The sequence below is a fragment of the Perca flavescens genome, chromosome 11 (genome assembly GCF_004354835.1).
Source record: "Perca flavescens isolate YP-PL-M2 chromosome 11, PFLA_1.0, whole genome shotgun sequence".
Classification (NCBI taxonomy): domain Eukaryota; kingdom Metazoa; phylum Chordata; class Actinopteri; order Perciformes; family Percidae; genus Perca; species Perca flavescens.
Genome location: NC_041341.1, coordinates 19,152,491 through 19,165,223, shown reverse-complemented (window position 1 = coordinate 19,165,223; position 12,733 = coordinate 19,152,491). Strand labels below are relative to the sequence as shown.

At 38.7% G+C, this 12,733-nt stretch overlaps 2 protein-coding genes across 4 annotated transcripts; one reads left to right on the top strand and one right to left on the bottom strand.

Annotated features, from left to right (window-relative positions):
• Window positions 1-2,056: 2,056 nt before the first annotated feature.
• ednrbb (endothelin receptor type Bb) lies at window positions 2,057-5,228 on the bottom strand. The gene is made up of 8 exons (XM_028591598.1): window positions 5,145-5,228; window positions 4,518-4,979; window positions 4,254-4,366; window positions 3,868-4,072; window positions 3,437-3,577; window positions 3,206-3,339; window positions 3,002-3,110; window positions 2,057-2,184 (listed from the first exon to the last, which is right to left on the bottom strand). The coding sequence occupies exons 2-8, from the start codon at window positions 4,932-4,934 to the stop codon at window positions 2,089-2,091; spliced, it is 1,215 nt and encodes a 404-aa protein (XP_028447399.1). The 5' UTR covers window positions 4,935-4,979; window positions 5,145-5,228; the 3' UTR covers window positions 2,057-2,088.
• A 508-nt stretch (window positions 5,229-5,736) lies between these two features.
• On the top strand, window positions 5,737-10,817 carry LOC114563894 (glutamate-rich protein 6-like). 3 transcript variants are annotated; one of them, XM_028590864.1, is made up of 13 exons: window positions 5,737-6,058; window positions 6,167-6,218; window positions 7,250-7,371; window positions 7,483-7,526; window positions 7,705-7,815; window positions 7,971-8,087; window positions 8,254-8,414; window positions 8,673-8,731; window positions 8,859-9,004; window positions 9,129-9,193; window positions 9,306-9,461; window positions 10,102-10,330; window positions 10,524-10,817. In XM_028590864.1, exons 1-13 carry the CDS (start codon window positions 5,797-5,799, stop codon window positions 10,755-10,757), a joined length of 1,758 nt encoding a protein of 585 aa, XP_028446665.1. In that variant the 5' UTR covers window positions 5,737-5,796; the 3' UTR covers window positions 10,758-10,817. The 3 variants fall into 3 exon arrangements, with proteins under 3 accessions (XP_028446665.1, XP_028446667.1, XP_028446668.1); XM_028590866.1 differs by lacking the exon at window positions 10,102-10,330 and having other exon boundaries at window positions 10,524-10,744; XM_028590867.1 differs by lacking the exons at window positions 9,129-9,193; window positions 10,102-10,330; window positions 10,524-10,817 and having other exon boundaries at window positions 9,273-9,346.
• Window positions 10,818-12,733: the final 1,916 nt, after the last annotated feature.

The following is a 12,733-nucleotide window of genomic DNA, read 5'->3' as shown; positions in this document are numbered from 1 at the left end:
CAAAATATACATGAACACATAAAATACATGGACCATGTTGTGCTAGATCAAAAACTGTGCAAATTGGCTTCAGCGCAAATGAGCATATTCAACTCCCATATCCTGTCCAACACTATTGTATCCAACAGTCAAAGCCTTAGAGACACAGAGACACTGTCTCTCTTATGTCAGAACAGAGAGAGGTGCATTAGTGTGTAGCGCAGCAGGCAATATGACTGTGTGGGCTGGAAAGCACGCATGTTACTCTCTCTGTTCTCTTGAAACATATTTTTGGCATCTCTAATCACAAACACATATTAAGTCAGATGGCTTTTTTGTCTTTACACTACAACTTTAAACTAATTTGATTTGTGGCTAAATATAATTTTTTATGTACTACTATATATCAACACAAAAATTTGAAAGGATTACATAGATTCTTGCTAATCTGTCATAATAAACATAAACCTGACTCCAACTGCTGTTTGCTCAATCTAGTGTTTGTTCGCCGAGGAAAGCAAGGATAATCGATTAGGTACATAAAGATGGCAACTTGCTGGTTTGATGAGATGTGATGTGGAACCAGCATTTCCTTGTGCTCTCTATTTGATGTGCCAAGAGCTATTAGAGAAACACTTTGCACAATGACACTCAAATGAAAAAAGCCATGATATAAAACAAAGCTAGTATTTTTATTATATACATGGTTTCATTTGAAATTATGTAGTTGAACTGTATTTAGCAAAATCCTTAATTGAAAACTAAAGAAAGCAGTGTAGGACTTCAGTTATCTAAGGTTTAAATAAAGTATCTTTCATGCATACGTTTATGCAACATGTAAATTACTACGAGATGGATGTTTGATTTGAGCTGTATACAGTACTTTACTGAAAAGTTTAATTAGCTTTAGAATACATTTAGATTTAAAAGATTAGATTTGAAATTTAGAAAAATATGACAGGCTCATTACACGTCTCTTCTATATAAGCAAGACAAGCATCACAAGTATTCATACGCTTTTATTCAAACAAACAACTGAGTCTTCAAACAGCTGAGGGTTGTGCTCCTTACTAAGACAAGTTAAACTTTTAATAGGCATTTCAGCACACAGCATCAAGACAGTTTTGCCGACTGATACAGCATTAGCTGGAAGAACAGCGCTCTATTTGTGCTTGCCTTGTCCTGTGACAGGAAGACCTATCAGGTGCTCATCTTTACCACCCCCTCCTCCCATCCCTCCCATCCCTCTTTCCTCCTGACCTCATTCTGTCATCTTCGTTTTCCTTCTTCCCCACTCTCAGGTCTTTTATAAAGTGTCTCCATGCATTACACATTTAACAATGCATTAAAAATAGGCCACCATCAATCAGTCATTCAGTGGCGGAGACAGAATCTACTTGTGGCACCAATTTTATATGTTTCTCAAGGTTCAAGAACGAAAAGGAACACTATAAACTCTTTGTGTATGGGGAAACTCAACATAGATTAAAAAAAAAAAAACACATGTATGTGCTAATAATACACCGTAGCCCATAAAACACACCGTAGTAATTTTGAATTCCAATTTGCTTGATTTTGTATGGCACAGTGTCTTTCCAGAATCCAGAAACCAAATCAAAATAATACATATGCAGGCGGTAAGCCGTGACAAGATTTCTGTTGATGGGTGCCAGGTTAACATCGTGCCCAAAACAGTGATTTGAGAACTGCATGCATGATACAGGATAGGTACTAGGTAAAATCTGATGTAATGGTTGGGAGTGAGTCAAGCCCTGGAGGCAAATAGTCAGAACAGTCTGACTCCAGGTTGCTCATACTAAAGCAGATGTTCAACTGACAACAACAGTACAAAAGATAGTGTTGCATGTAATTCACATTTACAAGTATTTTATAGTATTAGGTGGCATGTCAAGGTTACTGAGCTATCGATGTGGTAGCTGCTTTGAGAGACATATATATCTATATATATATAGATATTTATTTAATAAAGATATACTAAAGCACTCACAATGTATTTTCACTGAGTTTTGTTAACACAGTAAGTAAGGTGTTTTCCTGCTCAAATAGAGTTGTGGAAGTCTGCTTGTGAGCTTTGAAGTTGCAGCTCTGCTATGAGGCTTGATCCTGCGTTCTGGACTTTAAAACAGACTGTGCCTCGTCATGGGGAACAGCTGGAAGAGGTAGACACCGACTGCACAGACATGCCTGAAGGACCCCCCCCACACACACACACACACACACACACACACACACACACACACACACACACATACACACACACACACACACACACACACACACACACACACACACACACACACACACACACACACACACACACACACACACACACACACACATTTGGTCAGAGAACAACAAACATTTATCAAGACAGACAGTAAAAGCCGTGTTGCTTTAGTACAGAATAGGGGCGTAATAGAAAGCAGTTGTCTTTTATTTCTCTGTGTAGAGACATTTGTTGAAAGCAATCTCAAGTTGGATTGTCTTTTAATCAAAGAAAATGGGATATATTGAAAGGAAAAAAAATGCATAAAATGTAACAAATAAAAGGGATATAAAAACCATTACTGCAAAGGGAGAGTAGTTATTCATGCACCGTGGTGCGCACAAGCCAAAACAAACCAAAGTATGTTTAAGTATGTTAAAGGCGTTTAAAGAAATTCTCCCTTGAAAATTGCCTTGAAGCCATGTTTTCTTCTTCCTCATAACAAATCATTCTGATTGAGTGACAAACTGTCTGGTAGATTGCCACGTGTCTGTTTTCTTTTTTTCTGACAATGTTTTTCCAGACCATTCTCACTTATTACCCCCTCGGGTCGTTGCTTGCTGCAGTCCGGCCATTTTACAGACATGACTCCATATGTCCTTGATGACACATATGATAGCTCATCCAATGTGGATCACAATCCTTTCACCCCCACCAGACTTGTCTAAAAGTGAATAGTGCCCTACATAGGAACAACTGGAAAAAAAACAAAAAGTCCATGACAGTGTATCTTACCTTGAAACATCCTTTAAATCTCTTGCTGACTGTGTACAATGCAATAGGGTTGATGCACGAGTTGAGTGATGCCATATTAATGCCAAAATAGTCCATGACAAGAAAGACACTGAAAAAGGGTAAACATTAGGTATGGATTAGACATAAGAGCACAGAACAGGTACTGAACAATGATCTAAAAGGTACTGAATTCTTCATGCTCACCTCAGTAGTTGACACCTATTAGGATCTGTCTCATCGTATATGGTTAATTTCAAGATTCTAATTAGGTATAGAGGCAACCAGCAAAGTGCAAACACAATCACCAGGCAGAAGACGGTTTTCGCAACTTCCCGTCTCTTAAAAAGGAAAAACATGATCAATATTAAAGTTGAAAGTCAAAAGTCAAAATATGAGAAATGTGAAAAAATGCAAAATGTGCTTAAAACTAATAACCTGCTTGGTGTGGTCACTTATTGTATTGTCAGTATTCCTTAGCATTTTCCTGGTCATGAGCGTGTAGAAGACGGCAGTCCAAGCCAGTGGCATGCAAAAGTAGAAGCCAAAGAGCCACCAGTCCTTTACTGATTTATAAAACTGTTGATTAAACATGACAGAAGCCCAGAGTCAGTCGGTGCCACAGATGACGTGATATTCCCTGGTTGCTACGTTACAGCACACATAAAACAATATACGAGATACACATATAGGCCTATAGGTTTACATGGACATGTACAAGAATGTGTAGGCATCTGTTGGATGAAGTTATGAGAAATAATATTAGAGCCCTTATTCATTTCATTTCCTGTCAACACTTAGCCTAACTAAATATTGCTGTATGTTGGATATGAAAAGACAAATCAAAAAAATGTTGCATTGGGTATTACCTGCATGAACGGTGTGGTTTGCATGGGATGAAGCAGACAAATTCTCAGATGCTTGTCTTTATAGTCCATTGTTATCATATCAAAGCCGACAACTTCAGGGACAGCCAACAGGATAGAAATAACCCAAATCAGAGTTATTTCGATTGCTGTCCAAACTGGAACCCCGATGCCTTTGATTCGATTCCAGGATACTACAGCTCGGTATCTGCAAAATCAATGGGAAAATGTTATGGCTTGGGGGACATTTTGTCTGTAACATTATTTATTCTGTAAGAGCATTTCAAGGGCTAATGCTAAACAAATGTGTCTGCTTGATGAAATACAGATAGTAGCCAGCGAACACTATTTTCTTGTAGGGCACAGGACAGTGCTGCTTATCTCTGTACCTGTCAACACTTAAAGCACATAAGCTCAACACAGTAATTCCAACTGTGGTTTTCTGTATGAAGGGGACGAGTTTGCACAGCACCAAGCCAAATGGCCAATCTTCTGCCATGAGCTGAAAAAGAAACAAAGAACATTTTCAGTGGTAACAAACCACCTACAATCAATTCATGGTGAGATTGCAGTTTTAAAAAGAGCAGAGAACAGAATAAGGTGCAACACTGTTTTCTCACTGTAATTGTAGCAGTGCGAGGTGTATAACTCACCCTGTATGCGTTGACTGGAATGTCTATCACAATGTGGATTAGATCCCCCAACGCAAGACTCGCAATGTGAATGTTTGGTCCACTTCTCATGCATTTGTTTACATATATGATTTTCAGTAAGGCTGAATTGCCCACTATTCCAACAACAAAAACAACAACAGACACCACAGTATGGACATATTTGAAGGCGTCTCTGATTCCAGCTGACTCCAAGCACATAGGAGGGTGTCGGGTTTTCGGTCCTGCTACGTGAGGTGGTGGAATTGAGCTGTTGGATTTCTGTTTATCCAGTATTAAAAGACCAGGGGAGGCGGTTTCAGAGAGTTCAATTACAGAGAACGGTTCTGAATGCTGATAACTGGCCTCTCCTGTGATGAGAATATTTCCCAAACAAAGAACGAGAGCAATGGTCCACATTGTTGATGATTTCCTCAAAAGGCCCCGAAATGTTTTTCGCCAGCACTGGAGTGAAAATGAGAGTGAAAATAATTAGCACAGCATCTCAGCCTTGAGATTTGCATCAAAGCATTTGGGTGTGGTAAAGGATTTATTTAATTCACTGATCAAAAGGCAACAATAAATAAACAGAACTGATACAATATGATACACTGAATTGTTCCAGCTTACCTTTAAATGTGCACACACAGACTCTGTATGAAATGGGTCTCTGTAATACCTACAAAATAGGCTGTATGTTCAACACAAAGGACTGCTGCTATATATACTACTACTTTGTTGCAGCGCCTGCTATAAACGTTAGAACACAGCAGAAGGAAATCAGGGTTTTATAGACTAAGGTATTGTTGTCAGCGTTAGTCATCGATCTGTCAGCAGTGACTGTAATTACTTGACGCATCATCCTCAATAAAAAGGATGGCGTTGAAGAGTATTGTCTGTTATCACAGAGTGAGATCATTTTATAGGCTTCAGCAGGGATATTATGTTGCAGTTGTTTTCCACTCTCGCTCTAAAATGTTGGCCGCTAACTTGTGTGACATAAAACTTTCACAGAAAGCAAAGACATTTCTTTTTTTGCTTGAAGCCACAGAGTCTCTATCACTAAACTTAGAAGTCATCATTAGTGAATGTAATGGGAACAGGAAAATTGTCTTTTGCAACTACATGACATTTTGGAAGTACATGAGTTTGATGCAAAACTACTGCCAGGCAACGGCACTTGAACAATAACAAAAATGATACAAATGGAACTGTGCAATATTCAGATACAGAGTGTCCTCTAGAGATATTGCTTCAGATGACATATCACGTTTTTTAAAACATGAGTCAGTCTCCATCCTACCAGAGAGATTCTTCCTCTGCATCTCCTGAGAGTCCTAAAGAAGGTGACATCTCCCCTCTACAGCTTTATGACAACCTGAAGAGCCTGGAGGAGCATGAGACATGTGACGACCAGAAAGATCCCATTGCTAACATCATAACTGACAACTACTCCAGCTCTCGTTTAAACACTCCGCTAGCGGCAAATGACCTTGGGAAGCTACGTGCTGGCATTGTTCTACAAGAACAAGCGATTAAGAAAAGTGAGTTGGTTGAGTTGGATGTGAAAAAGTACTGTGTGACAACTGTTACTAGCCAGGCTATCTACTGTATGTACTCTACACTTTTGCAACTTTTTTTCTCCCATATAGGTAATTGCAGAGAACTGAGATGCTTCAGTACATCGCCTATAAAAAAGAAGCCGTAAGGATATTTTTTTATTTATAGTGTGCATGATGGAAAGTCCTATAAACATGACAATAACATTAATATAACATTCCCTTAAGCATTTACAGTGTTTTTTTTAGTAACCATATAATTGACCTTTATTGTTACATTTAATATCCGGCAGTATTTTGCTTACTTTTTGATTTAATATGCTGTAAAATTGATCAGAAACCAGTTTGTGATGCTTGACCTTTGGTCTACGCTGTTCTTTGATGGTCATATGACATTTTGCTAGGCAAAGTAAAAAGCTTTTCAGTCAAAAAATAAATAAATAAAGCACTGCCACTGCTATCTGAATTATGTGTATAGTGCTCCCTAAAGCCATCATTACTGCAGTGGCATTGTCAAAGCGAATGCAGTTGCTTTTGAATACATGGATGGTTGGGTGTATTACAGCTGTAAATCACCCCCTCCAATGGATGAAGGTGGTCTAAGATGTGAATGTTATTCAGTCTCAAAACACTAGTCTTAAATTAGGTTATGACATTGGCTTGAGGAGAACAAAAAAACTCCGTAATTTCTATCCCAGCATGCATTGGGTGAGTGATATCCCTCTTTGCCTCTCTTACCTTGTTAGCTACTTTTAGCTCAGCAGGAGCTGTTTTCTCTCTGATAAAACCACTGTATACTACCTAGCCAGCCGCAAATTACTAACTAGCTGGTGAAAAAAGTCAACAAATATTAGCTAAACACCAAGCTATTTTCTTAAGAGTTGACGAAGAGCAAAACAGAGCTGAAAGGAGAGTTAGTATTGGACTTACATTTGTCAGGTGACCAGACACATTACTTGCTGATGTTGCTCCATGTCTGCAGAACGTGTAAAGAGGTGACTGACAAAACAACTTTATAAAATGATAATATGTCAGATGTCTTTTTGTAGCTTGTTGAGGGGTTCCTCTGCCCCCATGAGGACAACAATCTATTACTGTAGCTCTAAGATGAATTGAGTCGTTCTGGTTAAAGCATTGCTGTAATTCTTTGTCTCCTGTCTCTGTTCTTCTGTGCAGTCCGGTCTCACCAGAGTTCATGGAGGTGCTTGCGTTGGATGGAAGATTGATTACTTTGGTGAGCGCTCAGTGCCAGACAGATTGGGAGTGGGTGGAGCAGAGTCTCTCTTTCAGCTGTCAAGGTAAGCAATGTCATCAATTTGGGTGCAAAGGGGCCTCCTGCATTTCTGCCCCATCCTGCCTTTCATGCCTTAGACATCTGTCAAGTTCCCAATTATTTTTCTCTTGTGCAGTTCAAAAGGAAATTGAAGATCCCCAGTTGTTGCAGGCAGAGGTGGTGAGCATGGACACTATTGGTCGCTATTCTTTTTATGCATAGTCAAGTAAGGTGGTAGAAAATAAGTACATTTCGCTCACATGAAACATCATAAGAGGTACAATTTCACTGAAATTTCTTTATTAATTTGTAGCTTACATTCATCTGTACAAGTCTTGGTTTTTTGTATTCACATCAGGAGCCAGAGAATGAAAAGATTCCAAAGACGGAGCATGATATATCTTGTGTGGGTTCGCCTCGTCTCATAGCATACAAGCCAGAGCCAAAACAAACTTCTCATGTTGAAAAGGTACTGTTAACTTAGTTCTGTATCTCTGTGTTGCCCATAGTGCCTGGAAATGACAGTGATGGCCTTTTTCATTTTTCCACAATAATAGCTGTGAATGGAGGCTATAATATCAGAGACAAGAGGTGATTGTGAGTTTGTTTTTTGCTGCACTGTAGGTTCCAGAGGTTGAATCTAAACAGGATGTGCTTCATGCTCAGTGTGACTATTGCCAGCAGCTCTGTCAGCCCTTTATACAAAGTGAACTGTTGGAAAATGAAACAGACTTTGAGAGGGTGAGTGTAGCTTGTTTACCTGCAACAAATAAATTCATTCAAAAATAATTACTGTTCAGCTAACCTTGACAAAACTTAATTTGAGTTGGGAAAAGGTTCATAGTGGAGAAGCACTGCAAGTACAAAAGAAAAAAATGTGTATTGTTGTACATTTTCTTTTATTTAGCTCTTTTGTTGTGAGCTAGCTAAACAAATGAGAGAGCTTATAATGGGAGAGAGAGACAAATTGGCAGAGGAGGAGTCAGACAGGAAGATTGATGTGAACCCGCATGTCCCTGTCATGAGTGAGGAGGAGAGGACAGCTGCTAAAGAGCGGGCAAAGGAGAGGTGAGTAACATGCATGCCCTATTCCCTTACGCATTCATGTTGGTAGGATTAAGTGGAAGGCAGCCAAGAACTGTACCGTATTGCATATTGTGATTGTACTATATTGCATGGCAAAAAAGAGCTCTATCTCTCTTTGTGTTTACAGTAGCATGAAATATGAGGTGACATCTGAATTTCATTATCATGCCCTTCAGGTTTTGGCATTGTATTGTAAATTTTTCCCACTTCTGCGAACACTTATTTCAATTTCTAATGTAGGTTGAGACTTTTTCAACTCCAGAGAAAACCTAAAAAAGACAACTTGAATATAGACATAAGTAAGTATGCAACCTGGGGCCTCTAGACAAATTAGTACAAATGATAAAGATATGAAGTGTGCAGTCTTTCATGCTTCTCATTTTTTTTTTTTAATCAATAAATGGATATTCTCCTTTTTCTGCTCAGGCCATATTGATGCCAAACATAACACCTCCCACAGGCTGTCAAAAAAGACTCCCTGTGTCAATAATGGGCCTCACATTCTTCAGATAAATATGACTAAGATTACTGACTTGTTTGAACTACACAAAGAGACACATGGTGAGCCAAAGGTATGTTTGAACGTATACTTTCGTAATGACATAGCTGTTACCGTAGCCTCTCCTAAACCAAAAGGTTTTATCATCAATGTATTTACCAGAAATGTAATAAATAACTGACTATTTTGCGTCACAGCTCAAGTTCTACAAAAGTGGGAAACGTTTTCTCATCTTGTTTCCAGATGGAACAGGGAATGTTTTGTATCCTTTTAAGAAGTGCACAAAGTGGAAGATCAAAGTACTTAATGAGTGGGTACACATTTGTTCTCTTTGATAAAAGGTTTGCAGTGTTGATGATCCTTAATAGACAAAGTTATCCTTCTGGGAAAGCAGCCATTATAATATCATCTGCAGAAGATGCTGACTTCACTTATATTATCTTGGAGGACAAGGACGAAGCACCCAGCATCAAAGGCATTTTCACAAATAAAGGCGACGCCACATGCTATCATCCCAATGGAATGATGTGGTAATTGTTACACCATAATAACTGATATTATAATCATTTAACCTAAGTTCTTACTAAAGTAAGGCCTTAAAGGAATAGCTTCACATTTTGGGATATGCTTTTTGTTTGATGAGAATATCGATACCACTCTCATATTTGCACAGTAATATGAAGCCACAGCCAGCAGCTGGTTAGTTTAGCTTAGTTTAGCTTGGAAACAAGGGGAAACAGATTAGCCAAGCTGTGTCTGAAGGTAGCAAATCTTGCCTACAAGCACCTTAATTGTTATAGCTTGTTTGTGTGATCCATACAAAAACCAAAGTGTAAACACGTAAATTTGAAGGGAGTTATGTGCCAGACTATTTCTTGACTGGGAGCAGTTGCCAGATTACAAATAGAGATTACAGGAAGTTACTGATCTCAGACAAAGCTGATACATAACTCCCCATTTTAGATTCTTTTTTTGTACGGATTAATCAAACAAGATATAACATGTTAATTAATAAGATTTAGAGGTGCTTTGTATCTTGGACACCAAAATGATTAAGACCTCTTAGTTTTCCTAAATTTTTTTTTGTCCAGAGATACTTTTTTGATGAATGCTGTCCTCATACTACAGGTCAGGATGTGTATTTTGCTAATCTCTGTGGTGTGTCTGAAGGTTGAATCTGACCCCTGTTGGAGGTATCTGGTTCAGTGAGACAGGAGCTTTGAGGAGGCGCTGGAATTGGTTGTATCGTGCCCCGCATGTACGTAACCTTCCCTTCAAGCCGCTAACCTTTACCCTGGGCCAACACATCAGTGTGCGCATACACTCAAAACAACGCATGTACATTACCTTTTCATGTCAGCAGAACAGCGTGCACTTCAATGTGGGGTCAAAGCTTAAGGTAGGTAATGATAAATGCACTTTAAATGCATATGTAATATACAGTGATTTAGTGTATGCATTTGTCTTACACATGAACAATATGGGAGCCTCCATGCCAAACTGCCTGCAGAAAATAACAGTAATTAATGAGTTGCAATACGTGCAGATAATATTCTAAAAAGGGACAACTTTTTTTTTTTTTTTTAATACAGCTCATTTATCCAGAGAGCCATGACAAGCCGGGGCAAGACACTCTGCAGAGCTATACCAAAAAGAAGAGCTCAGAGATTTACTCTCTGCTTGGCCAGATGCAGACCTGCATGTCCCACCACTCTGCAAGCCTGAGCAACATTAAGCCACATTACCGTTTCATTGTCCAGACGCAAAAGGAGAAGTCACCCGAAACGATAAAGGCCAATGTAAATAAAGAGAGAAATACAGACTAGGCGAAGCTAAAAATGTCTGTGTTACAATTTATATCCTTATATTATTTAAAACATCTTTAGTATCTGGTGCTTATAGTAATTCATGGTTACAATCAGCATGTAAAGCTTGAGTTTTATAGAAAAAGATTCATGGAAGATTGGGTAAATTGGTTTGGAGAAAATAAAAACTCTCAGGGAAGAAGCCCAGTTTGTGCGTGTTTCTACCTTAAATGCAGTATTAAAAAGAAGAGAGGAAAAAATTAATTTTGGTATGTAAGATTCAATGCTTTTAATAAATAATAGCTACACCACATAATTGAGTGATGAGCTTCAACATTTCAAGAAACCAAAGTAATATTTCCACGACCTGACTTGTCGCAAAAGTTGCACATACATTCCTTGTACTTTGTAAGAGCACAAAAAAGGCCAGCAGCTACAGACACTAAACCATCAACATAGTAGTCAAAAGTTTATGTTTACCTTGTTCAACTTTGTTGTCCTTGTTTTTAGCAGTGTATTTCTCTGTATGTACTTTGAAAGCAACAAAAAGCCAGAGTCAAATTCCCTGTATTTGTTCACACTTACTTGTCCAATAAAACTGATGATTCTGAACACACAGATTTTAACACTGACCCCCTTATCCCTTTCTACATCATCAATCTAATCCCCCTTCTCATCTCCCAAAATGATCACGTGCATTTTCCCAGTTGAAACACCACTTTTCTCATCATACCTAACTAGCGGTTCCTTGACGTTTATATGAAATCCAGCTACTGACAAACACCAAACAGTAGTATTAATAACTGTCCATCTGCCAACATGCATGTTATGTTACTGTATTGCAACATAAATAACCATTCAGTCAGATGTGTCTCCAATACCAAACCTAATGCGATCTTCATACTGCATTACTAAAAAGATAGGCTTCCTTTGGGTCCCTCGAGTAAAAAGGCATGGGATCAAGATTGTTTTTTGATTGGATTTTCTGAGTCTGTATACTGTTTTTAAATCTATTCATAATGTAAACACAACATAATGTATTTGCAAATGCTAAATTGCATACATTAGTGAACAATGCTTTGTGGTGCAAATCTTACCAATATACCAACATGACATGATGACTGCGAAAACATACACGCCCACTCTCTTAAGCCATGTGGGGTGTTATCTGTACGCATTTAGAGCTATCCGCGTGTATGTCTACGCTGTATACAGCGGACATAAACATACACGGCACTTGGCGTGTTATCGCGAGAAAGCGATGGTTGAGTTTAGGAAATGTGACACGCAGGTTGGGTTTAGGAAAAGAAGAAAGCGACGCTCGAGTTTAGGAAACGTGACACGCGGGACACTAGCCCCGGTCTCCTGGGTGAAAGTCCTTGTTTTATCCATCCACCACCCCGACCAACCTCCCTGCGCGGATTGTTGCACTTTCTACTTGCTAAGGCGTAAATTTGCACGCAATTGCAAGGTAATGTAAGTCAATGGAGGCCAAACGGCTTTGATAAACACGCTAAAAAGCGAGTATGTGTCTTGATAACATGCCAATAATGACATACGAATTGATGTGTCATACATACGCCACTTCATGAGATCAGTCTGGATATACACACTCTAAAAACTCCTGGGTTATTTCTTCAACCCAGTTTCTGGGTTATTTGTGTTGGGTTAAAATGATGGGTTATTTTTTCAGAGAGTAGCCATCTTCTGGGTTATAGGGCTAATATTTTGACCCAATTCCTGGATTGTTTGGGTTGCTGGGTTATTTTTCAAAGAGTAACCCATGTTCTGGGTTATAGGGTTGTCTCTCTCCCTCTCCCTCTCTCTCTCTCTAATGTATTTTTTGTTGGAGGGGTGTATTTTATGGAGTTATTATATTATCTTGTGTGTTGTGTACATTATGTTAAAAGAGTATCACCAGTATTTGTAGGAGAAATAAAGTGATACACCCTCTAAACATGGATATATTAACTAAGAAATAGAAGAAATAAGTTCAT

Excerpts from the sequence above, each read along its gene's own strand:
- ednrbb (XM_028591598.1), bottom strand. The coding sequence starts at position 4,934 with ATGTGGACCATTGCTCTCGTTCTTTGTTTGGGAAATATTCTCATCACA. Across the intron at positions 3,340-3,436 it reads TAAGTGACCACACCAAGCAG|AGACGGGAAGTTGCGAAAAC; the intron begins GTTATTAGTTTT and ends TTCCTTTTTAAG. Across the intron at positions 3,111-3,205 it reads AATAGGTGTCAACTACTGAG|TGTCTTTCTTGTCATGGACT; the intron begins GTGAGCATGAAG and ends ACCCTTTTTCAG.
- LOC114563894 (XM_028590864.1), top strand. The coding sequence starts at position 5,797 with ATGAGTCAGTCTCCATCCTACCAGAGAGATTCTTCCTCTGCATCTCCT. Across the intron at positions 7,816-7,970 it reads AAACTTCTCATGTTGAAAAG|GTTCCAGAGGTTGAATCTAA; the intron begins GTACTGTTAACT and ends GCTGCACTGTAG. Across the intron at positions 9,462-10,101 it reads CATCCCAATGGAATGATGTG|GTTGAATCTGACCCCTGTTG; the intron begins GTAATTGTTACA and ends GTGTGTCTGAAG.